At 33.4% G+C, this 27,131-nt stretch overlaps 1 protein-coding gene across 1 annotated transcript in view; it reads right to left on the bottom strand.

Moving 5' to 3' along the window:
* The window catches only part of LOC128998992 (tectonin beta-propeller repeat-containing protein-like), a 128,556-nt gene that overhangs the window by 88,272 nt on the left and 13,153 nt on the right, over positions 1-27,131 (bottom strand). The window contains exons 5-7 of the mRNA XM_054425352.1: positions 18,731-18,834; positions 9,590-9,723; positions 2,450-2,651 (exon numbers count right to left, since the gene is read on the bottom strand). Coding sequence (XP_054281327.1) covers positions 2,450-2,651; positions 9,590-9,723; positions 18,731-18,834 — 440 coding nt within the window. The remainder of the gene's footprint in view (positions 1-2,449; positions 2,652-9,589; positions 9,724-18,730; positions 18,835-27,131) is intronic.

Raw genomic sequence — 27,131 nt, 5'->3', positions numbered from 1 at the left:
ATTACACTCATTAATGGTGTTTCAATGGCTGTTGTATCAAGTAAATAGTCACAACTGCAGTGGATGATCTACTTGAGTTTTGATAACCGAGAAAAATACCGTAAATCAGTGTTGTATAAGACTGGGAAACTTACATTTTTAAATCATCGTCACCAATAGCCTACAATAGAGTATTACACTCATTAATGGTGTTTCAATGGCTGTTGTATCAAGTAAATAGTCACAACTGCAGTGGATGATCTACTTGAGTTTTGATAACCGAGAAAAATACCGTAAATCAGTGTTGTATAAGACTGGGAAACTTACATTTTTAAATCATCGTCACCAATAGCCTACAATAGAGTATTACACTCATTAATGGTGTTTCAATGGCTGTTGTATCAAGTAAATAGTCACAACTGCAGTGGATGATCTACTTGAGTTTTGATAACCGAGAAAAATACCGTAAATCAGTGTTGTATAAGACTGGGAAACTTACATTTTTAAATCATCGTCACCAATAGCCTACAATAGAGTATTGCACTCATTAATGGTGTTTCAATGGCTGTTGTATCAAGTAAATAGTCAAAACTGCAGTGGATGATCTACTTGAGTTTTGATAACCGAGAAAAATACCGTAAATCAGTGTTGTATAAGACTGGGAAACATACATTTTTAAATCATCGTCACCAATAGCCTACAATAGAGTATTACACTCATTAATGGTGTTTCAATGGCTGTTGTATCAAGTAAATAGTCACAACTGCAGTGGATGATCTACTTGAGTTTTGATAACCGAGAAAAATACCGTAAATCAGTGTTGTATAAGACTGGGAAACTTACATTTTTAAATCATCGTCACCAATAGCCTACAATAGAGTATTACACTCATTAATGGTGTTTCAATGGCTGTTGTATCAAGTAAATAGTCACAACTGCAGTGGATGATCTACTTGAGTTTTGATAACCGAGAAAAATACCGTAAATCAGTGTTGTATAAGACTGGGAAACTTACATTTTTAAATCATCAACACCAACAGACTACAATCGAGGATTTCACTCATTAACGGTGTTGTATCATGGCTGTTGTATCAAGTAAATAACCACAACTGCAGTGGGTGATTGCAGGTGTTGCTGCGATCCCAGAAGACCTTTACTATTTCGTTGTGGTCGTTACAGTGTTTTTTTTCTGCTAAACTCTCTTTTCCAATATGTCACTTTTGATTTGACTCACCGTATTGCGCTGCCATCATTAGACCATAAGTAGTTAGGGCAGGTATGTTGGGTCCACCAGGTCTCTTATGGGGAATAGATTTGTCTAGTTAAATAGTAGGAATTTGATGATGTCACATTGACAATAATGTGTGGTACAGTAATTGTTGTAAGAAAACCATGAATGTAGGATAATATCCATTTCCATAGTAATATCAATGTATTAAAATTTAAAATAATGGTTTAATGGTTTAGATACAATTCTGAGAAGAAAACAAAAAAAATTTGGTAGCAGCATACCGTACCGATTTTGTACTGAGAACCAAGGTACAGAATATTGTACCGTACCGAACCGTGCCGACCTTAAATTTTCTATACTACAAACCCCTAAAAAATAGGTATGTTTTGTAGACATGAAATAAAATTCTATCAATAACACGCTCTAAATGCAAAATAATCACACATATACCCATAGCCTACTTGGGTAGTATTTAGTAAGATACAATGTACATGTGATTTTCATCTGTTTATGTGATGTATATACAAAACCTACCAACTAAAACATTGTCCCGTGACTGGTGTGAAATATAATGGTGGGCATATTTAAAGCAAGATACAGAGGTAAATATTATAATCATTATTAATTATAGTTCATATTGGTCTGGTTCAAAAAGCCCTAGATAAACTAAATTAAACTTGTAAATGTGACAGTTTGCGATATGATTCTTTACAATAAGGCTAGCATCCGCTTCAGCTCGTGGAATAATATCTCTGTCATGCGACCGATGTTATAAAAAAAGTTATCTTGATTCAACTTAAAATTTCAAAATCGTGGCCATTTTGAAATATTTATTTAAATCAAGATATATTTTTTTTTTTTCAAAAATGGATCTCTTCTATCTTAACATAATTACCAAGCTTTAAAAAGATCGGTTGAAAAAATTCAAAGATAAAAATGTTTAAGTAAAAAATACAAAATGGCGGATATCTGGTTAACGAAGCGATTTCGGACAAATGTTATTCTTGATTTTCTCTTTATTTTGAGCCATGGAATCACTACGTAAATTATGTCCTCACCTTTTTTGAACGACCTGTATATTCCATGAAATAAATCAAATGTGTCGCCGCTCCATGTTAAGCTCGCAACACTCATCCCGGGCGAGCTGGCTCCTGCCGCCTCTTAATTCTGGATATAATTTTTTCTTTCACCGTTACTTATACCTGAGAATCTATCTGTTGCAGAAGATTTTACTCTAACCTTATATCCCTCATCTTGGCAGATGAGTTCCAGACTGAAGTCCTGTCCCGGACCGATAGTCAGAGCTCCCTCTCTCTCTTCCGTGTCCCACTGGCCTGCAGTCATAGAGTTGCGGACGACTACACGGTCACTGAACCTCGGATTGAAGTGGAACGCTATCACTCGATCTGACATTCCCTCACAGACCAGGTCCACGTTGAACCTGACCATCACAGCACAGTTGGTAACACTAATAATTATATTTTCATTTTCACTCTTTATCCTACAAGGGTTTACTTAAATTAAGGTCAAGGTCCAAGCCAATCTTTAGTCTCGACCAAACAAGTTAGTTCAAATCTGACACCAACTATTGCTGTGTTTTTGACTACCCTCACTACTACATTTAACTTATTTGCCACTTTGATGCAACAATTAGTTTCATTGTAACAATCAACAACCAAGTGATGTAAAATCAATACCTCCTAGGTGATTAGGATAGTTAGGATAGTTTTTATAGTGTCATTTATAGGATACCTGTTCTAGAGGATCCAATAAATTTAATAAATGCTTTAGAGATGTACCAGAGAAATTACACAATAAACCCTTAAAGCTTGCTAAGAGCATTTATAAAGAAATGAAAAAAATAATAGCGTAATTGACATTTATGAGTAGTAATTTATTATTAAGAGATTTTTAATTTGTGTCTTGAACTTCAGTGCGGGAGGAACAAGTTTGATTGACAAAGGATTAGGCGGAGTGGTCCTTGCTCCCTGTTACATTTATTAGTTCAGTCGGTAACTCTATTTCTATTATTTAAGCCCTGATTATAAATATAATTGTGATGTGTCTATACCAGAATGTATGGATTCTTGCTAACAATACCATTGATAGCCATGATACACCCGTCAGCTGCTAGATCTTGATTTCAAATTTCATAATTTTTTTTTAACAAAATTACATAATTTTGTCTTTGTATTGGTTAAAACACACCAAACCCCTGCTTTATATAACTATACAAAGTAATTGTAGGGTGTTTTTGAAATAAATAAAATACCCCGCTGCAGCAAACCTGCAGAATGAGTAACTTTTTATTTGCCTGGTCAGATTTTCAATCAAATATTTACACATTTTTATATGATTGTTGTATAAATAAATACTTTAATACTGTACTTTTATTTTTCAATGAAATGGCGACCATACAATAGTAGGTATTTTAAGCCAAGTATGAATGGAGATGAGTGTAGGATGAGTGGCGCGATCTTGTAGTCTTGTTAGGGACTAAGGCCGACTTATTCCTTAGAAACAGCTGTTAATTAATAGCCCATACAGCTAATGGCAACTAAGGGACCTACAGTTTATAGTGGAATCCGAGCCACATTTTTGCCTTGGTATATACAAATTGGTCTAATTTTCAGGATAGTACTGCGGATAGTCATATTACTCACTCGTGCAGACCTTAATCCACACCAGCGTATAACTATAAACATATCAGATTTATTCCCTATTTAAATAACATTAGGTTTAATGAGTAATTACTGTACTCATGTTCTGAACTTTGTTGTACTGTAAGGAATGTAACAAAGTGTGTTTATAGGCCTAGTGAAATTTTAATACCTTGGTATGAAATAAATAATTTACCAGATTTCATCAAAATATATCCATAAAAAAGCTAATTACAACATAAGAGCTTTATTCTCTATAAGATTAACATGGGAATTTCAAACTTATAGTTTTTTTTTTAATTTCCTTCATAACCTGTTTGGACCTATGCCCAAAAAATAAACTTGACTTAACATGAGAAGGTTGATCTGTGGTCAATACATTTATTTCACTTTAGGCCTACACGTACTAACCAACAAGCAGGTAAATTGACATAATTTTTCTTACTGTAACAAACTATTTTGAATTCATTAACATATCATTTATCTGGCCAGATTTGTATTATTATTTTAACAAATTAGTTTTATGTTTAGGGGTTTATAAAGGAAATAGATGGAATGTGGCCACATAGTCTTAAGATTTCTCCTAATGTAAAAACAAATAATTGTTCACTGTTCACTTCAGAGAAAAAACTTTAGAGATCTTAACTACTTTTACACATTGACTTTAAGGATAATTAATAACTCAAAAGAAAAAAATACCCCCGCCGCAGCAAACCTGCCGACTAAGCGAATTTCCATTTGTCTGAATTAATTTTCAATTAAATATATTTTAATAACATTAGGTTTAACGAGTACCTAGGTTTGCTGCTACAAGGAAACAAATAAAGTGTGTTTTTTAGTAAAATATTGATAGCTTAGTACAAAATAAATAAATTTGCCAAGTTTGATCAAATTATATCCATAAACAAGCAACTACAACATTTGACAATATTCTCCATATAAATAACATGGAAATTTTAAATTTACAATTTTTTTTAATTTTCTCCGTTACTAATAACCGAACAAAAATACTTTTATATACTAAATTATTTGTTTTTTAAGCTCTTTAAAAAGGTCTAAAGAGAAATTGGGAAATTTTGTGTTTTGAGGGTCAAAAGTGAGAAAAATCAATTTTTACCCCATAAAACCCCCCGTAAAGCCCCGTTCCCATTGCCCGATCATGCTGGTTCGCGAACTCATTCAAGTTTATCCCGCTTTACACCTTTAAACCAAATTTCATCAAAATCGGACAAAAATTACTCAAGTTATCGTGTTCACGGACGTATATATAAATCTATATATATATATATATAAATCTATATATATATATATATATATAAATTTGAACGAATGGTGTTTTTGGCCTCTGGGGACATCAAAATGAAAAAATAAATCGGTCCCGGGTCTAGGTCTTACCGTGCCACCTATGTAGAGTAAGGGGCAGCCGAGTTGGCGGAAAGCTCTACTACCCATTTCGCCTGCCAAATGTGTACTATCCTGCGTGAAGACATTGTTTCACAACCACTGTCTCTTGACCCTTTTCGTTCTGTACTGTACTACGATAGCTACAGTAAATATATTTACACACAAGTAGTTTATTCGTACTATAACAATTTATTTTAATGTCAAAACTAAATCGAGTAAAATTTAATATTTGGTCTAATATTGTTTTAGAGTCTATAAAAAAAGTAGTTTTATGTATCTGTTTTAATCGATATTTGAAATTCTATCTTACTTAAATGTAAGCAAAATGCAGTATTATAATGCTACATTAATAACGGAATACTGCATTATATACAGGGTGTTTTTTTAAAAACTTGCATCTTTATTTATGTAAAAACCGCAATAGATAGAAATATGCAGTTTGCGGGAATCATCTATTGACGTAGGGGGACCAATTTTTTTTAATTCAACGTTACATTCACATTCCCCCCCTTTCCCCCCCTGCCCACAACTTAATTTTTTTAAATAGCAAGGTACCCCTTGTGACATATCAAATAAAAGAGCATGAAAAAAGAAAATATTTGATGAAAAAAAATTGAAAATCGGTTCATAAATTTGTGAGATATTCCCCCCCTCACCCCCCCGGAACTTAATTTTTTTTTTAATAGCAAAGTACCCCTTGTGACATATCAAATGAAAGAGCATGAAAAAAGAAAAATTTTGGCGAAATTTATTTTTCATTTGATATGTCACAAGGGCGGGTACCTTGCTATTAAAAAACAAGTTATGGGTAGGGGAAAAGGGGGGTGATTATCTCACAAATTCATAAGCCGATTTTAAATTTTTTTTCACCAAAAATTTTCTTTTTTCATGCTCTTTCATTTGATATGTCACAAGGGGTACTTTGATATTAAAAAAAAATTAAGTTCCGGGGGGGTGAGGGGGGGAATATCTCACAAATTTATGAACCGATTTTCAATTTTTTTTCATCAAATATTTTCTTTTTTTATGCTCTTTTATTTGATATGTCACAAGGGGTACCTTGCTATATAAAAAAAATAAGTTGGTGGCAGGGGGGGAAAGGGGGGGAATGTGAATGTAACGTTGAATTCAAAACAATTGGTCCCCCTACGTCAATAGATGATTCCCGCAAACTGCATATTTCTATCTATTGCGGTTTTTACATAAATAAAGATGCAAGTTTTTAAAAAAACACCCTGTATAATATTATGTTTTAACAGTTTTTACAGTATTAAAGTACAAGCACAATAATGCATATAATTATTCTTAATTATATGCATTATCATTGCATCACATCCAAACGAGGTCCCATAGCGGGGCCTTGGTCGGAATCACATATACTGTTTACTGCCAGGCAAATCGCCTCAACTTGCCAACTCGCACAGCTGTTAGATGAGGGACCGTTTCCGGGAAACGCATAACAATTGGTCAGGTTTTTAAATTCGTCGACTCGCTCCTCAGTTGCATCTTGGAGAAAGTGTAGAGAAGATCGTTTCGCAGTGTTGAGTGACAACAGTGGGTTTAAGTGTAAAAACTTTATTTATCTTCAGTTTTTTTTTTAGTTATTAGGTGATAACATTTGAGAGAAGTGTTTTTAAAGTGATAAGTTGTGTTAGTCAATATAAATATTCTTTTTCGATAATGATGGGTAAATACTAAACAAGACCTTGTTTTATTTAGGATTAGTTTTATTTTTTAACATAATTTTTGTATAGGCCTATGACAGTGATAAAAAATGTCTAAAGTTGGGGGAAAAGGTAAAATTCTACATAGCCATGCACGGGAAATCGTTTTCAATGTTTTTAATTATTTTCAAGGAAGTGAACCAAATATGCCAAAATACAAAGCGATTGAGAAAGTTCATGAAGCAACAATCGTGGCCCCTCGAACAATAGAACGGATTGTAGCTGAAGCAAAAAAATGTGAAAATGTTTTGAGACCAAACTTTATTTCTCCGAAAAAAATTATAAAGAGAAAGAAAACCGTCTGCTGCCTTGATTCATTCGATCTAGATGCGTTGAGGCGATTAATAAATAATTACTACTTGATCCACAAAAGTCATATTACAATAAAAAAACTAATGGAAGAAATGAATGCATCAAATTTAAATTTCAAAGGAAGTTCAAGGTCTTTAAGAAGAATTCTATACAAAATCGGGTTTGCATGGAAAAAGACTGAAGATAACAGAAAAATTTTGATTGAAAGACATGATGTAAAACTTCTTCGAATAGCATACTTACGAAAAATAGCAGAGTATCGAGAGCAGAAAAGGAACATTATATACACAGATGAAACATACATTCACAGTACACATACTAAATCAATGTCATGGTCCGACACAAAAAATAGAAATGCTGGCCTCAAAGAGCCCGTGTCTAAAGGGAGTAGACTAATTATTGTTCACGCTGGATATAAAGAGGGCTTCATTCCTAACGCTAAATTAATGTTTAAATCAGGACTTAAGACTGGAGATTATCATGATGATATGAATGCTGTAAATTATGTTAAGTGGTTGAAAGAGAAGCTGATTCCAAATTTACCTCCCCAGTCGATCGCCGTGATGGACAATGCATCTTATCATAATAAGTTACTTGAAAAGCAACCTACGAGCAACTCCCGAAAAGCTGAATTGATTAAATGGCTGCAAGATCGGCGGATAACTTTTCCTGAAAGAGCTACTAATGCTGAACTGTATGAAATCATAAAAGGAAGAAAAGAAGTAGATAAACAATTCACAGTCGACACTTTATTACGGAAACATGGTCACGCTGTGCTTTGCTTGCCTCCATATCACCCTGAGCTAAATCCAATTGAGAAGATATGGGCCCAGGTTAAGGGAAAAGTGGCGTCCAACAACACTACTTTTAAAATGAACGAAGTTATGGCCCTTACAGACCGCGCATTCTAGGAAATCGGAAAAGAACAATGGGAAAAAGTGTGTCAGCATGTAGAAAACCAGGAAATTAAGTACATGAAGGAAGAACACATGTGGGACAATATAGTGGAGCAGTTTGTAATCAGAATTGAAGATGATGATGATGACGACGACCCTGATTACGACGATCCCGAATCCGAAGACGAGATGGACCTTGGTGTAAACGAGCTGCCACCCGAGTTGGATTAAAGTGAGTTGCAATATTTTATTTAAAACACTAATACTATATATTTTAAGGTGGATTGGCCATAATCATAAAAACAAGCTTGCATGATACGAACGATAGGGGTAATAATGCTCCGGTCAACTCTTAGAACAAATCAGTTTTTATTTATGAAGTAAGTACATTATTCTGTAACTTATAATTATGCCTTAGAAATATACTATCCTAAAGTTGTCTATTTCATGACGATTATATTAGTAGTTTTTACGCTATAGCATGTAAAAGACGACCGTTGTTTGAAAAGTACCAGAACATGAAACCGCTTAAAAACATGAAAATAAAACAAATAAACGTAGAATTAAATTTTTAAAATTTCTATCTAACTTATATTTTTAAGTCTACTAAATACATGCAATAACAGCTCAAGCTCAAATAACTACACTTTTGACTCAAGAATAGCGCTACTTGAAAGGGGACGACCGTGACCCATGTTTTAAAACATGTTTTAACATGTTTTAAAAACTACTCTAACCCAGGCTTGCCTGTATAAACATGAAGAGTACTTTGGTTTAGAGTTTTAGTTTTAGTTGCCATCTTGATTGTTTTCTTTTTCTTTTGACGATTGTCATGAACTTTGTACTCAGTTTTAACGACAATAAAGCATTTCATTTCATTTCATTTCATTTCATTTCATTTCATTTCATTTCATTGACCACATGAGAAATGTTTTTAGTAAAGACGGGCCATGAGCCTAGTTTCGCAAAAGGGTAGTAGTTGCCTGCCTGTCCGACACCGCCAACTCGGCTGCCCCTTACTCTAATAGCTACATTGACATTCCTCCTATAGGGAAATTTGCTAAAACAACACTAATTTTGAATTTACTTTCAAACTATATACATTAGGGAAGAGTTCTATATGTGGTGCTTCCTTCAATTCATGATTGGAAAATAGGGTGAGAAAGTGGATACCTCCCCAAATACAAAAAAAGTATTTTTACAGCATAAAACCTCGTTCCATAGTCCGATCATGCTGATTTGCAAACTCTTAACAATGTATGCTGGTTCGTTAACAATACCAACCGATACAAATCTCCAAGAATTGGTGGTATTAAAAATTGGTATCGAGAATCCACACATTCCCAATAATATTATAAATGCTAACATTTTGGGCCAACTAACCTGTCAGCACCGTCATTAACTGTTCCGTTAAGGACCAGACGAGATCCTGGAGCAAAGCCGTTTGTCAATAACCAACTGTTTCCCTGCCTCACATTAAGCTTCTGACAGTACAAACCATCCTTGTACTGAGCTGTCTGTCAACATATCATAGGTCAAAACATTACCAGGCAAGTGACTTTACCTACCTGTACATACACAACAAAATGTATAATACTAATAAATAGGTTAAATACCTTTTCACGTCATCAATCCTAGTAGTTTTTTCAGGATGACTATAGTTTTGAGGCTTGCAGCTCCATATAGAAATCATATGTCTTCATTAATTTGGCATTTTTGTAAAGCTCTTTTAACGTGCTACAACTTTGTTTTTAGGTTATTTCTGATATATTGTATCAATAAAACGTTATCGACAAAAATAACACAAAAATGTTTAAAAATATAGGTTTTTGCAAAATTACGAAAAAGGTACTAAACATACAACAAAAGTGTAAATGTAAGAAAGATAGCATGTAAGCTTATCTTTCAAACAAAAAAAGTTCATTCCGATCCGATACATGGTATGTAAAATATAGTTATTTTTAATATAGCCCTTTCCGCCAATTTAATGACGTCATAACCGGAAACTGCAGTGGGTGCAGACGTGACACCCGAGTTGAAAACACTTATTTAGACACATACATCAACATTGAATGGTAAAACTGTCTTTATAAGACTTGCGAACTGCCCTAGATGCCGGACTAATAGGAGTTTTTGCGCCAAAATTTGTGTTTTTATGAGATTTATCTAGTTTCTTAAAGTAATCTTTTGAGGAAAACATATCGAATTTGGTATTTTTGTAAAGATTTTTAAACGTTCTACAACTTTTTCCATTGGTGCTTTTTGATAAATTGTATCAATAAAACGTTACAAACAAAAATATTAAAAAATACAGGTTTTTGCAAAATTACGAAGAATGTACTAAACATACAACAAATGTGTAAATGTAAAACAGGTAGCATTTAAAATTATCTTTCAAACAAAAAAAGTTCATTCCGATCCGACAAATAGTTTGCGAAATATACGATTAAAAAAAATCAATGGCCGCCATTTTGATGACGTCATAGCTCGAAAACGTACCAGGTGCGAACTTGACACCCAAGTGGAAAACACTTCCTAAGACACCTATATTGAAATGCAAAAGCAAAATTCTCTATACACGACATGCACACAGAACCCTAGTCAGGTCCTGGACTATATGGGGCTGCAAGCCTCCAAACTATAGTCATCCTGAAAAAAACTACTAGAATGGTTAACATGAAAAGGTATTGAACCTATGTATTAGTATTCCATATCAAACCAGGAGGCAAAAACATGGATAAATACCCCCGCTGCAGCAAACCTGCAGACTAAGCGAATTTCAACTTGTCTGATTAACTAAAACTAGTGGTCGTCCAGTGGTCGAAAACTCAACCAAAAACATGTAATATACACGTATTGACTATTGGATACTAAAATAGATCTCTATGGACCAGATGTCGCAATTTTTTTATTAAGAAACGTGTGAGCCAATTACCAAATGCTTGAATTAAATTTATATTTTCTACCTTATTTTTTGTTGCTGACAAATATTATGGGTCATAACAGTTGCTATATCTCATAATAAGTCATTCCATAAGTTTGACTTGATTAAAAAAACATCGTGTATTCAACAGAAATTAGTCATTTAGTTCAGCGCAATCTGTTAGTGGCTCACATCAACTACGACGAACTTAATAAAAAAAAAACTGGTGACAACTTTAACAAGGGGATGGAGTGTAAAGGTTCAGGCTTCTCTATTTTCACCCCACGCTGTAAATAAAACATGTGATTGTAATTTCTTCCATTTGTTTTGATTTTCTGTTTATATTTTGTTGTTATTTCGTCACCAGCATAGCAACCCAAAAAGCCCATGTTAATTTTTTAAAATTTCAAATCCAATTTTTGTGCTTATATTTGAGCCTATTTTAATTTTTAAAGGGATTCTTCACTTCTACTGGAAAATGTCTTTTTAACGGTATGCGTAGAATTTCCCTGCAATGCACACGAGCTGAGAAAAAGGTTTTAAAGAAACATTCTTGCCTATTAATATACAGGGTTAGTAAAAAGTGTGGAGACCCCCTGTTATTTTTTTTACAGCCCATACTAGAAAAACCAAACTCGGCACACCTTTATGGTATGTTATGAAGTACTTTTTGGGCATAACCGCCACTTGGTGTACATCTCCAAAATGGGGGATTTTGGGGGAAACTCAAAAATTTCAAATACAAAGACCCATCGAGTGACCCCTCATTTTGAAAGTCCTGGTAAAAAAAACCCACAACGCAAACTATAGGTCTATATCTCAATTCAGTAAAAAATGGTAGCCAATTGAAATTATCAGAAGTTAAATTTAACTTACAGCTTTCCAAGTCTGGAGACCCCCTGTAAATTTTGTAATGGCTCACACTAGGAAAACTAAACTCTACACACCTTTTTGGCATGTTATGAAGTACTTTTTAAGCCTAATATCCACTTGGTTCCCAAACCCAAAATGGGGGATTTTGGTGGAAACTCAAAAATTTTAAAAGTTAAGCCCCACCGAGTGACCCCTCATTTTGAAGGACCTGGTAAAAGAAAACTAACAACACAAACTAGAGGTTTCTATCTCAATCCAGTAAAAAATGGAAGCTGATTGAAATCTTTAGAAATCAGAAATACTTGCAATTTTATATTCAATTGGCTGCCATATTTTACTGTGTTAAGATAGAAACCTCTAGTTTACGTTATTAGTTTTCTTTTATTATGACCTTCAAAATGAGGGGTCACTCAATGGGGCTTTCCATTTGAAATTTTTTAGTTTCCCCCAAAAATCCCCCATTTTGGGGATGTACACGAAGAGAGAATTTCAATTGGCTGTCATTTTTTACTGGATTGAGGTATAGACCTCTAATTTGCATTGTTGGTTTTCCTTTACAAAGACCTTCAAAATGAGGGGACACTCGATCAGTCTTTCCATTTGAAACTTTTGAGTTTCCCCCAAAATCCCCCATTTTGGGGATGTACACCAAGTGTCGGTTATGCCCAAAATGTACTTCATAACATGCTATAAAGGTGTGCCGAGTTTAGTTTTTCTAGTATGGGCCATTAAAAAATAACAGGGGGTCTCCACACTTTTTACTAACCCTGTATAGATATTTCCATAAATAAGACATATTTATTCCCAATTTAAATAACATTAGATTTAACGAGTGCTTAGGTTTGCTGCTACGGGGAAGGTAAACAGTGTTTTTACACCAAACGTCAATAGTATAGGATGAAATAAATATATTTGCCAAATTTTATCAACATATATCCATAAACAAGTAAACTACAACAGTTTTCATTTTCTCCATAAGAATAACATGGGAATTTTAAATTTGCACTTTTTTGAATTTTCTCCGTTACCATTAGGCATACAACAATGCTTCAACGTACTAAATTATTTCTTTTTTTAAGCCCTACAAAATGGTTGGGAAACAAATTCCAAAATTTTATGTTTTTAGGGTCAAAAATGGGAAAAATCCATTTTCCCCCTATAAAACCCCCCATAAACCTCCGTTCCCATGTTCCCATGGTTCGATCATGCTGGTTTGTGAACTTGTTTGAAACAAATTTAGGTTTACACGTTTATACCAAATTTCATCAAAATCAGATTACTTTTGTTCGAGTTATCGTGCTAATGGACACACACACACATATACATATATAAATATACAGTGTTTCAGAATTTGTGTCGGATATTTTAGGGTATTGTTCCTGGGTAAGAAACAAATCCAAATATCATATTAAAATTGACCGGAAGTCCTTAGTTACTCACACAGCCTCCATTTGGTTTTTTCGCTTATTAATTGTTTTCTAAAAAATGGTAACAGATACGAAATTGAAACTTTGTAAAAACATTTATGATAACTACACAAAAATACAAAAAAAATGAACATTTTAAAAATTCATACAACAAAATGGCAGCTATTTAAAATTTTGTTTCTTAAATTACTCAAAAAACCGTTGAGTTTACAAAAAAATTACAAATCGATTGACACCTTAATCTTTAAGATTGGATGAATATTAACTGAGATACTATGGCAGCTTTAGTAATACGTGCCCGCTGGAGGTTAGATGTAGTGCATGCCGTGGCATGCGGCCTTTAGTCTGCCACAACAATGCAACAGTCTGCGTCTGCTTTGAAAGTTATTTTTAAACTATTTTAGATTATTTCAAACAATAATAAAATGTTACATAACCCCAAAAGTGTCTTTTTCAATTATCCATCATTAGGATGGCTTAAAAATTGCACAGCTTTTTACTGTTTTTAAACTCACACTTAGGCTACGGCCACACGGGCGTTTTTTCACGCGGCAAAATTAGCTTATTTTCACGCTGCTTGAATCCCCGCTGTTGTATGCCACACGTGCATTTTTTTCACGCAGTTAAATTTAGCTTATTCTTACGATGGATGAAGTCCAGGAGCGTCAAAATGCAGTGGGAACCCGCAGTTGATTGACGGATTCACGTAATTATGTTGTATATCTTCCTCATGGCCGGAATAGTAACCTTGTTTCCGACTAGTGAACAAGAAATATGAATGGTATATTAATTTTGATACGAAAACAACACTAAAATCATTTTATGTTGTTAACTTTTCATTTAATTATATATATTTAGTTTAAAAAAATAAGTATAATATAAATATTTTATGACAAGATTTTCATCAGATCTTGAATATTCTACTACATAAATACCTCTTTAAATTTTTTAGTCCAACTAAATTCCTTTCCTTTTAGTAATAAATTATTAAGTGGTCCAGTAAGGTCAACCTATGTTTAAAATAAAACGTGTAGTCCTACTGTGTGATTGGCTAGACCCAAATATTTTACGCTATCCTGGAAAAAAAATTATGTACATTTATCTTTATTTTAACTTGCTAAGACGACTTGATCAAAGCTGCGTGTTGCTCCCGCTTGTGTGGCCAGGGACAGAGCGTGAAAACAAGCTTCAAAAATGCACCCCAGTCCATTCTTCTGCGGGCCCGCGGCGGGTGATTTTGCAGACGTGCCGCATCTGCGTGAAAATACACTTCGTGTGGCATACCTCATTACATTTAATGCTGCCCATATTTCTCGCGTTTGTTCACGCTGCGTTCTTGCGTGAAAAAAAGCCCGTGTGGCCGTAGCCTAAACACCCAAACTTATTAAATCAGCTGTGGTGAAAGTCAACATACTTGTTTACAAACTAATCAGCTGATTTTATTTTGTCTGAAGATGTTATCACTTACTTTTAAAGTAAGTGTAAAAAGTTAGAGGAACTGACTACATTGACTAAACAATAACATCTTCAGACAAAATACAATCAGCTGATTAGTTTGTAAACAAGTACAGTATGTTGACTTTAACCACAGCTGATTAAAAAAATTAGGGTGTTTAGTGTGAATTTAAAAAACAGTAAATAGGTGTGCAATTTTTAAGCCATCCTAATGATTGATAACTGATTTAAAAAAAGACACTTTTGGAGTTATGTAATATTTTATTATTGTTTGAAATCATCTAAAATCGCTAAAAAATAACTTTCAAAGTGGACGCAGACTGTTGCATTGTTGTGGCAGACTAAAGGCCGCATGCCACGGCATGCACTACATCTAACCTCCAGCGGTCACGTATTACTAAAGCTGCCATATCTCAATTAATATTCGTCCAATCTTAAAGATTAAGGTGTCAATCAATTTGTAATTAAATTATCTTAAAAAAGTTATCCTTGTAAATTTTTTGTAACTCAACGGTTTTTGAGTAATCTAAGAAACAAAACTTTAAATGGCCGCCATTTTGTTTTATGAATTTTAAAAATGTTCATAATTTTTTTGTAGCTTTGCCTAGTTGTCATAAATGTTTTTACAAAGTTTCTATTTCGTATCTCTTACTACTTTTAGAAAACAATTAATAAGCGAAAAAACAAAATGGCGGCTATGTGAGTAACTAAGGACTTCCGGTCAATTTAAATATGATCTTTGGATTTGTTTCTTACCCAGGAACAATACCCTAAAATATCCGACACAAATTCTGAAACACCCTATACATAAATTGTAAATCTTACTAATATTATAAATGTGAAAGTTTGTTTGTTTGAAGTTCAATCACGCATTAACTACTGGACAGATTAAAACTTAGGCCTACACAGCTTTAGGGTGGGCCTCTCTTTGAAGTAAAAACGTTTCTTCTCAACAGATATAAAAAAATATAAAAAAAATAAAACTGATTTAATCTGCATAACACTATTAAAATCGCAGAAGTGTGAACCACAAAAGATCCACCAATACGATTTTAATTAGGGGTCTACGGTGCACCGAAAAAGTCGGTACGGTACAAGCTAATTACTGTCATCGGTTCGGTACAGCATTTTACACGGTATAAATTCGGTTCGTTACAGCCGTATTATAATAATAAATTACTTTCAGTTTCAGTTTACTATCGTAGTCAACGACAGTTGGTTCCTAGCACATAAAAGTCTTATCAGATGTTTGTTTACGATCTTCATAATTTATTACTAGGGTGATGATGCAAAAAAAACCCCATTAGCAGTCCCAAATCCTTTAACATTTTATCACGACAATAATTGTTGTATTCAAGTACTTCCAAGAACTGTTGAGTTTTATCACTTTTATTTCTTTACGACTTTCTCCAATTCTATTTTATCATAAAAATAATAGTTTTCTGATGACTGTTAAATGTTATCTCTAACTCAGTCATATTCAATTTGCTGGTGGCCATTGCCTACTGCCATAAAACTGTTTATGGCTACATATTAAACATGTAGGCCTAACTAATCTACAATCTTATTTTATAAGTTAAAATATTTGTTATAGATATTTTATCTTTCTATTGACAACCACAAGCGTAGTTGTTGTTTGCATATTTTTTGTTTTCGTTATTCAAGCCTACTCGATCTCAAATTATGTCATTACATGTTCTGTATCTTGTCTTATATTGTTAGATGTGCCTGTTTAAGGCTTAAAATGTTTTTTAGTTTCCTGTATTTTTGTGTTGTGTTGAATGTACTTTATGCAATCTAAATCTTATGAACTAGATAGTGATTTTGCTACCCTCATTGTAACCTAATCAATTTATATATAGGCCCTCCTAAATAATTACGTCTAGGCCTGGGTCTTTTGATTCTTTGGAAGAGATTTAAAATATACTAAGAAAATTCTATTGAGTCTAAGATAAACTAATGATTGATATGATTGATATTGTGGATGTTAACTTTGTAAATGAAAAGACAATAATCTTACTCTGTGATAATCCAAATTTTAGTTTAAGAAAAAAAACTTTTCAAGAGTTGTATCCATCTTATAACTAGTTTTGAAGCTGATAAAAAAATATGCTCTTTGCCATTACTTCATCATAACCTCTAGTGAACAGCTGGCAACTACACTGTCATCGTACTGAATGCTTTTAGGCCTATGTTTTTAAAAGTTTTAAAAACAACTAGACATTGTGTTGGTTGGAAATAATTTACCAGTTGTGTGAAATTATCTTGTCAATAAATGTTTCAAACATGTTTGTTCCTAAAAACTCTTATCCTATTTTTAAAACCACTTTTTTCATGGCTATACAAAGTATCTCAGAGTAAAATAGGTAAAGCCTTTATCTTAACTGTGATTTTTCTTGACACAATCCTCGTAGTAGTAAAACGTATTGTTTTAATAATGTGTGGTACAGTAATTGTTGTTAGAAAACCATGAATGTAGGATACTATCCATTTTCATAGTTATGTCAATGTATTAAAGTTAAAAATAATGGTTTGAATACAGTTCTGAGCAGAAAACCGCAAAAATATGGGTAGCCGCGTACCGTACCGATTTTGTACCGAGAACCGAGGTACAAAATATTGTACCGTACCGAACCGTACCGACCTTAAATTTTCTGTACCGCAGACCCCTAATTTTAATACTATTTAAAGATTCTCCCAAAAGCATTCTTTATATTCATCAAAAAGAAGATAAACCAGTTAACATAGGAACAATAACTCCTATGACGGACGGTATAAGAAATATGTTATTCATTGAATGATCAACCATATATTGTAACTAACGCAATAGTCATTATTGTTTCTACACTTATTTATTAGGTACTCATTAAACAATGCTAAACTAAACATTTTAAATCTAAACAACATTTTTTTATTTAAATCAAACATTTTTTATAATTTCACTCTTTTTGTCACAGATAGAAGAATTGTCATAAGCCTTTAAAGCAACCGTCGATTTCAACGGGTTTCACCTAGTTTTTATTATTTAAATTTAAGAACAAATTACCATTTAAAATAAAAGTTGTTAAGCGCAGCAACGCGCGCCGGGTAACTGATAGTATGTAATAAATTTAAAAACTGATTTCGCTACAATAAGTACAATATTTTTTGTTCATTAGATAATAGATATACTATTTATTTATTTATTTCCCACGGTTAAACCAATTTTACAAATTTGTGTACATCAAGATGGTAGCCTAAGATAGTAATAACTAAATAGATTATTGACTTATACAAACAATTGATATAGATTCAGATCAGCAATAACAGTTACACATAGGTTTCATGGTTCAAGAATAACAATTTACAATTCTAAAATGCAAAGCAATACAACCATAACAATATAATATTCAATGCAGTAGCAACAAATATAAATATAATATTAGAAATAACATAACTGTATCAGCACTTGTATAACTTTGGTTGAGAGTCCCTTATTATTTACAAGTATTTACAAGTAATTTACAAGTTTAATAAGCAAAGCACTACAACAAAACATTAATAATTATTCAATACAAAAGCAACAGATAATAAAGAGAATACTCAAAGATAACAAAATTATTTACAGCATTATATTACATGATTAAAAATACAGGTAGCAGAACAGATGACAACAATAATAGAGTATTTATTAATCATTATAGAATATATTTATTAATCAACTATTAATCATTATAGAATATTCCATGCAATCAGGATGACAAAGTAACTCAACTATTGAAGAAAATTTGAGGTACATAATAACGATACCAGTTTCTAATTACTACTAGTTTTACAAGCAATAAAATATAATAAAATGTTTTATACCTGGAAAGTAACAGGATCAAAGCAAAAGACTTCTCCCAGCCGGGTGGTTGTCCACACAGAGCCCTTGCCTGGCTTTCCTTCCAGCCCCATCATCTGACAACAAACTGAACCAGCCACCTAGGCCTTAGTACTACAGCCAACCTGCAGGCTAAGCGAATTTCCATTTACCAGTAGTGTTGGATTTTAAATTAAATCTATTTTTGATATTAGGTACATTAAGTACCTAGGGTTGTTGCTACAGGGAGGGTAATAAAGTGTTTTTTTTTTTTTTTATATGAATAGCTTAGTATAAAGTAAATACATTTGCCAAGTTTGATAAAAATATATCCATAAACAAGCAAACTATAGTGTGATTGTTGATGGAAAGCGGCTGGCTGAAGGGTCGACTCTACTCACACACACGCAAGCCTCACACACACAGACGCAAGGGATAAGGATGGACCATTGACCTGCCGCGCAAGTCATCGCTGGCTCACGGAAATTAAACTATCAATTTTTTAATTTTACGTTTGTTATAAAATCTGGTAACGCTTTTGACTTCAGCTCAAAATGCTTAGTAAAATGATACCAAACAATATATATTTTGCTTACAAAGTGTAAAAGCTACGAATATTTTAACACATTTTTATTAGCTAGCTACTTGTCATAATCATTTCGTGTTTGGACTCATTTTTCATTGAATTAAACAACAAATTTATTAACACTAACCACTTTACTGTATATCTAACATCAAATGAATTGCAATTTTGAGGTATTATACATATTTCTACTTAGTGAATAGGGGATCGGGGCTTTCAGGCAATTAGGACGGTGGTGAGTGTGCGTGCGTGAGTCGGGTCCCTCGCAGGTAGGGCTGAGCTCCAGCCGCACTCCGGTAAAAATCAGACTATACAACAGTTAACTTATTCTCCATAAGAATAACAGTGAAGTTTTAAATTTACTATATTTTTCAATTTTCTCTGAAACCCACAACCACACAAAAACATTTCAATATACTACATTATTTGTTTTCTAAGCTCTTTGAATGGTGTTAAGAGAAATTGGGAAATGTTATGTTTTAAGGGTCAAAAACAAGAAAAACCCAATTTTCAACCCAAAAAACCCCCCATAACACTTTGATTCCATAGTCCGATCATGCTGATTTGCGAACTCATTTAAGTTTATCCTGCCCTACACCTTCAAGCCAAATTTCATCAAAATCGGATAAAAATTACCCAGGTTATCGTGTTCACGGACCATACTTGGGAATAACGAATAGAAGTTCTAACGAGTAGCGATATTCGTTAGTTTTTTTTGGCTAACTTCTACTTTATTCGTTAGTTTTTTAAAGTGCTGGAAACAACTTCTATTCAGTTAGATTTATAGGCGACTTGTGATATGATCATATTTTTTAAGGTTGTATACGAACCTTAGGGAGCAATTCTGTAGCCTGTGAAGTATTGTGATCTGTTCCTGTGTTAAACTGTATCCAAAAACAGGTAGGCTGTAATTTAAAGTAGGGAAAATCAGGGATTTGACCAACCTCAACTTGATGTTTGCTGGGAGCAATGTTCTAAACCTATTAAGCACTTTTCATTTTCCGACAACATGTTTGCTTATCTGTTTTACACGGCTAGAAAAAGTCAGTTGTGAGTCAATTGTCACACCAAGAATCTATATATTAATTTGAAACTGTTTTTCTTTGTTATAGCTATTTTGAGAGAACGGCTAGGCGTAGAAACTCGGTAGGGGTGTCTAAAGAAAGGTCTTGGTCTGTTGATGAGCCATCAAAAGAGAAACGTGGTAAATTCCCTAAGGGCTCTGCCCCAGTGGCCTTTAAAGTCCCATCCCATGTTATTCTTATGGAGGAAAACGGGGTTTTTGTCACAGCTAATTTGAGAGAACGGCTGGGTGTAGAAACTTGGTAGGGGTGTCTAAAGAAATGTATTGGTCTGTAGGTGAGCCCTTAAAAGAGAAACAAGGTAAATTTCCTTGGGACTCTGCCCCAGAGGCCTTTAAAGTTCACTCTGCAATTTTGTTTACACTACGACCATATGGATGATTTTACACTACTTTTAATGAACCAGCTGTTAATATTAAAATTGTACTCAAAGTTCTACTGAAACTGTCAAAATTTAATGTTTACATTATTATTTATGATTTTAAATTGATCCTCCACTGCATGGCAAGTTTTTTATAGTTTCAACAAAATGATAAATTTATGATACGTTTTAAATGTTTTGATCAAAAATATATGCTTTATTGCTCTTAGAAAATTTTAAATTATGAAATAAGTGTTACATATCAATTTCAAAGGAACATAATTATTTCTTATCGGGTTAGCTTATATATATTGTAAGGTTGGAACTTACCTTTCTTTTGCCTACTTTCAATTACCATTTATTTTTGAATTCAAGAAAGAACACCAGAAATTCATTAATTGGTATAAAAGTTTTTGACAATCGGGTTAAAAATTGTGTCATAGATGAGTACGTTGAGGATGAGAGCTGTGTTCAAGTTTTGGAATAGACTAACTACGGGAGTATGTTTCATCTATGGTTTTGGTGAAGTAGGTGAACCAATGTCAATTCAGGTATTTAAAAAGATGTGTACAGGGTTTTTACTTTGCTGTACACATGTAGCTAGGTCGAACAACGCATCTAAACCTCACTACATACAAAGCATTCGGAAACACAACAGTGTCATCACATTTCATCGCATTTGCATAATTTTTTACCAAGGCTGGACTAGGTTATGCATTTGGTTCCGCAAATGTTCAAGATTTGTGATCAAATTTCCTACAATTATGGTTCATTCCATCCACGAAATACATGCACAGCTTTATGTTATCGGTCTGGCCAAGGCGAAACTATCCCATAAGTAAATGAATTATAAAGTAAGAACAGGATGATTTAATACATGGGTCGATGTGGCAAGAGAAGGAATTAAAATTGCTTCGATCGAAGTAAGAATCTTACTGCTTTCTAGAGAATCAGATATTTTTATCAAATACAAAAAAAATGATTTAATATGCTGATAAAATTCTGTATTTTTATGACCAAAGATGAAGATTTACTTATTAATCCGGATACAATCTGAATGATTTTCCTAAAGCAGATTGAATTAGTTGTTAGTAATAAATATTGACTCTTTCCGTAACATGATAGACTAATTATATGAACTCATTCTCCCATATATAGTGAAAGTGGCTTTGACATGAAACAAACTAATGAACAAACAATTATAAGACTCCTAAAAAACCTTTTGGGCAACCTAAAGCCAATAAAAAGGTAGGAAATATTGTGTTAAACGAATTCACCAATCACGTTTTTTAGGGAACACAATCGTCATACTTATTATTATGCTTATCCTCCCTTCATTTAACTAAGATTTTAATGACTTCACTCTATCTATCGCAGTTAGCTGAATTTACATAAAACCTCAAGATTAACTGTCGATTTCGACGGGGTTCTACTAGTCTTAATGCTTTTGGGAATTGAAAGCTCTGAGTTATTAACTGTGACTTTGATGCTGTGTTTTTCCAGCTGCTCATAGATTGCTGCATTGGCAAAGTGCATAGTGGAACATTTTTCAGGGTTTAGCTTTAATCCATGATCCTTAGACCATTCACAAACTTTTGAAAGGTTCCACTCCTCATATGCTGTAATGCTTCCCCAACCAAAGTAGGCTGGTATGATAACAAGATTTGGCAGCCATCAGCATTAGAATACATAATCCCGAAATCCAATAGTGATTCAATACCTACTATATACCGATTGAACAAGATAGGACAAAGACAACTTCCCTGGGGAACACCGACTGTCTTTGCCAGTGACGACGAGAGCTGATTGCCCACTTTTGTGATCTGTGATCTGCCACTCAATTATGTGGCCATCCACTCTAGAGCCGTACAGTCAAATCTGAAATATTTTAACTTTGAAATCAACAAGCTATGGTTTACAGAATCAAACGCCTGTGTATACTCTAACGACGACAATACGCTGCACATCTTATTATTTTTGGCTTTGTAAATTTCATCAATCATATTAAGCAAAGCTGTGCATGTACTGTGTCCCCTTCTAAAACCAGATTGGTTATCTAAAATCTGCTCTGCATCAATAAAATGCGTTATCTGGTCCACAACAAGTCAGAGTAAATTTAGCACATCGTCTTCTTATTGCTTTCATGAATACAATATACAATAATTACATTCAAAAGCCAACATTCGCTTTAATCAGTTTCGTGGTTTATGTGGATGTCATACTAACTCACAAACCTCAACACTTTCCCAATAATATCCAAATTGCGTTAAGAATTATGTTCAAATCTGATTAAAATATATCTATATATTAATTTGAAACTGTTTTTCTTTGTGACAGCTGATTTGAGAGAACTGCTGGGCGTAGAAACTCGGTAGAGGTGTCTAAAGAAAGGGTTTGGTCTGTAGATGAGCCATCAAAAGAGAAACGTGGTAAATTCCCTTGGGGTTCTGCCCCAGTGGCCTTTAAATTCCCATCCCATGTTATTCTTATGGAGGAAAAACAGGTTTTTGCCATAGCTAATTTCAGAGAACGGCTGGGCGTAGAAACTTGGTAGGGGTCTCTAAAGAAAGGTCTTGGTCTGTAGATGAGCCATCAAAAGAGAAACGAGATAAATTCCCTTGGGGCTCTGCCCCAGAGGCCTTTAAAGTCCCCTCAACAGATCTGTTTACATTATGACCATATGTATAATTTTACACTACTTTTAATGAACCAGCTGTTAATTTTAAAATTGTATTTTAAAGGTTAAGTGTTATGAGCATTTACTGAAACTGTCAAAATTAAATGTTTACATTATTATTTATGATTTTAAAATTGATTCTTCACTACATGGCATGCTTTTTATAGTTTGAACAAAATGACAAATTTATGATATGTTTTAAATTTGTTGTTCAGAAATCTATGCTTTAATGCACTTAAAAAATTGTATATTATAAAATCAGTTGGACTTATCAATTTAAAAGGAATAGATTACCATCCCTTATAGTTCAAGCAAATATGTCCAAATTAGGAAAAATAGAGGAACAAATCTATGTATTCCCAATTTTTTCAAAAATGTGTCGGGGAGGGTCCCCTAATGAATATATGATAGGTGAGAATAAAATCACCCTGCCGCTCTCTGGTGGTGGGAGGTGTAAAGGCCCCAATTTGCGGTTTTATGCTTATAACCTGAAAACGGCGTGTCGTAGCTTAAATTGTTCTATGTAAAAGTTAAAGCTTATTAAATTTGCTACAACTTTGTTGATCGTATACATTATTAGGGAAAGACGCATAGTTTCTGAGATATCCGTGCTCAAAAAAAAAAAAAAAAAATGTTTGAAAAAAGATTTTCATCTCACATTTTTCGTTAAAATCTTATTTCTTTCTCCTTCCTTGTTATTTTTCAGAAATATTGACGGAAAGAAGGTTGTAGAGAATTAAATTTACTTCAATAATATTATACAAATATGTAAATAGATAAGATGTAGGTTTAAAGTTACAGCGTTTTTAATATTAAAAGAAAATCATGAGTTACACAAATAGTCGCAAAGTTTAGATTTTTTTAAATTGCACAATTTGTATGGTTTCTGATAATTTTTTAGGCCAAATAAAGTATATTTAAGGTAAAAATTGGTAATAGTTATGTAAATATCAATTTGACAAAATAAAAAGGTTATCTATTTATTATGATGATCCAAGTTAAAACAATTAAAACATACAAAATAAATTCATATTTAATTACAGAACGAATGTTGACTGAGCCTTTGTTCTTGCAAGAACAAAGGCTAAGGTAACATTAGTTCTATAATTGAATATTCTAGTTCTTGCCACTGAGAAATACATCACAAATTCATGTCATGATAAAGATTGATCTCATCTCATTCTTTTTCATTGTCTCCTTCCTCATCATCTTGATATTGTACAGAGCCTAGTCTTGTTTTTCTTATCAGAAAGAAAGTTCTCTTTCTTTATACAACTGCCCCAAGGAAAATTTTGTACTTGATTTTTGCAATTTTACTAAAGATTAGCAGATATGTAGTCTAACCAAAAATTTGATGATAGAGATGTCCTCGATAGTGATTATCAGTTCCAGATGACACTAGGTTCAGGGACAGAAGTTGGACCCTCTCGTCCAAAAGGAGCCAGACCATGGACATTATAGTATTAAATCTTTGTTTCGGTAACTGTTGGTATAAATAAAACTGTTGTGATTTGAATTTTGGTTCTAGTTTACAGAATCATTTTCATTATCCACATTTTCCCTCCTCCCCTTTTAAACAGTAAACAGGTTGCAAACCATATTTTCAGGTAACTATTAGACTAATGTTGATTCCCCTAACAGGAGAGGTTTACATTTATCATTGTACCATTTTATATCTTAAACTAGCTGTTTGCCCGTTCTACGTACAGGAATATTGTAGTAAGTTGAAACCTTATATTCAGAACAGCAGTTGGTTTGCATATTTAGTGGGCATTTTTCCAGATATGCTGGCAAAACTATTACTGTATAGGAATACAAATAAACCTTCGCAAATACAATATCTGACAGTTTCAAAGCCAAAACGAATGTTTCGCAATTAAATGTCACCCGATCGTGTTAGTCCATATTTTATATCTAATGATAATAGGAATTGCTTTATAGATCTATGAGGCATAGCCCTAAGGTAGGCCTGTAATTGAAAGTTACTTTTCGCACCGGTAAAAACTAGTTAAAATACTACCTCAACCTCACTACTGCACACTTTATTCGGGTTGAAATTTTTCATTAACAAAGGTTCTCTTGTCTTTTCCTCCACGAAACACTGAGAAATAAGGACATCTTGCGTTAACAACATACATACACACACAAATACGTAATTGAATTAGGGGATTTGCTACGCTTTAACCAAAGCAAAATACAAACAAAATAATTATTTGAAAGTTTTGATAGTGTCATCAAATGTTATGCTAATCATTTTTAGGCCTAATCAAACTGTAAAATTGGCGTAAATCCGTTGGCAAATATATAAATAAGTAAATAAATACACAGTCCACAAACAATTTATACGTTAACAACGCCAAGCTTTAAAAGTTCATGATGGTTTGGTAAAAAAATCTTTCACTAATGTTTTATCATTTTCATAGCATAAACCAACATTTTGGAGTCCAGACAGAAAACGCAAAAATTATACATTAAGACATCAATTAAATTTAATAAGAAATAAGGTGAAGCACTAACGATAACTATAGTTGTAAATAGTGATGTGTTTGTACGTAAAAATAATTCTTACTGCTACCACCGGCTCTAAGGAAAAGTAGCAGTACCAAAAACCAACGTTTACATTGAAGAATAGAACTATATAGTACTTATGACCAATTCAAACTGTCCTTCTAATCAAACTGTATAGGTGTTAATACGTTGCCAAATAAATAAATAAATAAATACAAAGGTTACAAAACATGTAACATGTAACGTTAACGACGTAAAGCTTTAAAACGCACTATGGTTTACTCAAAAAAACTTTTACTTGATGTGGCGCAGTACTGAAGTTAGTAATCTCCCTTGGTTTTTTAGTTTTCGAAAATCAAAGTTATTTCCAAAGTAATATCATTATTTGTAAGCAACTTTTAATGTTAAAGTATTAATGACAGTTTCAAGAAACCACCTTTATCCAAACAAAGGTTTCTTATTTAAAATATTAGGCCTACGTAATCTCTAAACGATAATCGGTACATATACCTATTTAGCAAACATTCGGAGGAAATGTGACAAAAAACGCACAAATCTGGGGTTTTGGACGTTTGTAGTTTTATTTCCTAAGTAGAAAAGGTACAGGTATCGTTGTCGAAATGTAAGTAAGTAGAAACCAAAAGTGACACATTGGAAAAGCGAGTTTAGCTACATCTGTAAGTTAAACCTCTGTTACGATCACAGTGAAAGCAAAAAGATCTTTCAAGATCACAGCAACATCCACGATCACCCACTGCAGTTGTGTTTTTTTTACTTTGCACTTTACACAACTGTCCTTGAAGCGCCGTCAATGAGTGGAAACCTTTTTTGTAAGCTATTGGTGACGATGATAAAAAAATGTAAGTTTCCCAGCACTAATACAACACTGATTCACCTTATTTTCCCCGGTTATTAAAACTCAAGAACAATCGTTGCACTTGCGATTAATTAAATCGGTTAATTAAGGCACAACGTTTTTAATCTCACTTGGTTTGGATGTGCTAACAAAACTTGATCGGAAATGGTTGCGGTATTTGTAAACAATTTTAAATGTAAACATATCAGTGACAGCTAGAAGGGAGAACTAATCCAAACAGCTGATCGTTATTTCATAAAATGTAATAGTAAACATTGGGAGAAAATTTGAAAAAAAATCAAACAAAATTGGGTTTTTGATGGTTCGTTATTTTGTTTT

Source organism: Macrosteles quadrilineatus, unplaced genomic scaffold (assembly GCF_028750875.1).
Source record: "Macrosteles quadrilineatus isolate MER2022 unplaced genomic scaffold, UCM_ALF_1.0 Scaffold_1__1_contigs__length_201487025, whole genome shotgun sequence".
Classification (NCBI taxonomy): domain Eukaryota; kingdom Metazoa; phylum Arthropoda; class Insecta; order Hemiptera; family Cicadellidae; genus Macrosteles; species Macrosteles quadrilineatus.
This window is presented reverse-complemented; position numbering and strand designations above follow the sequence as displayed.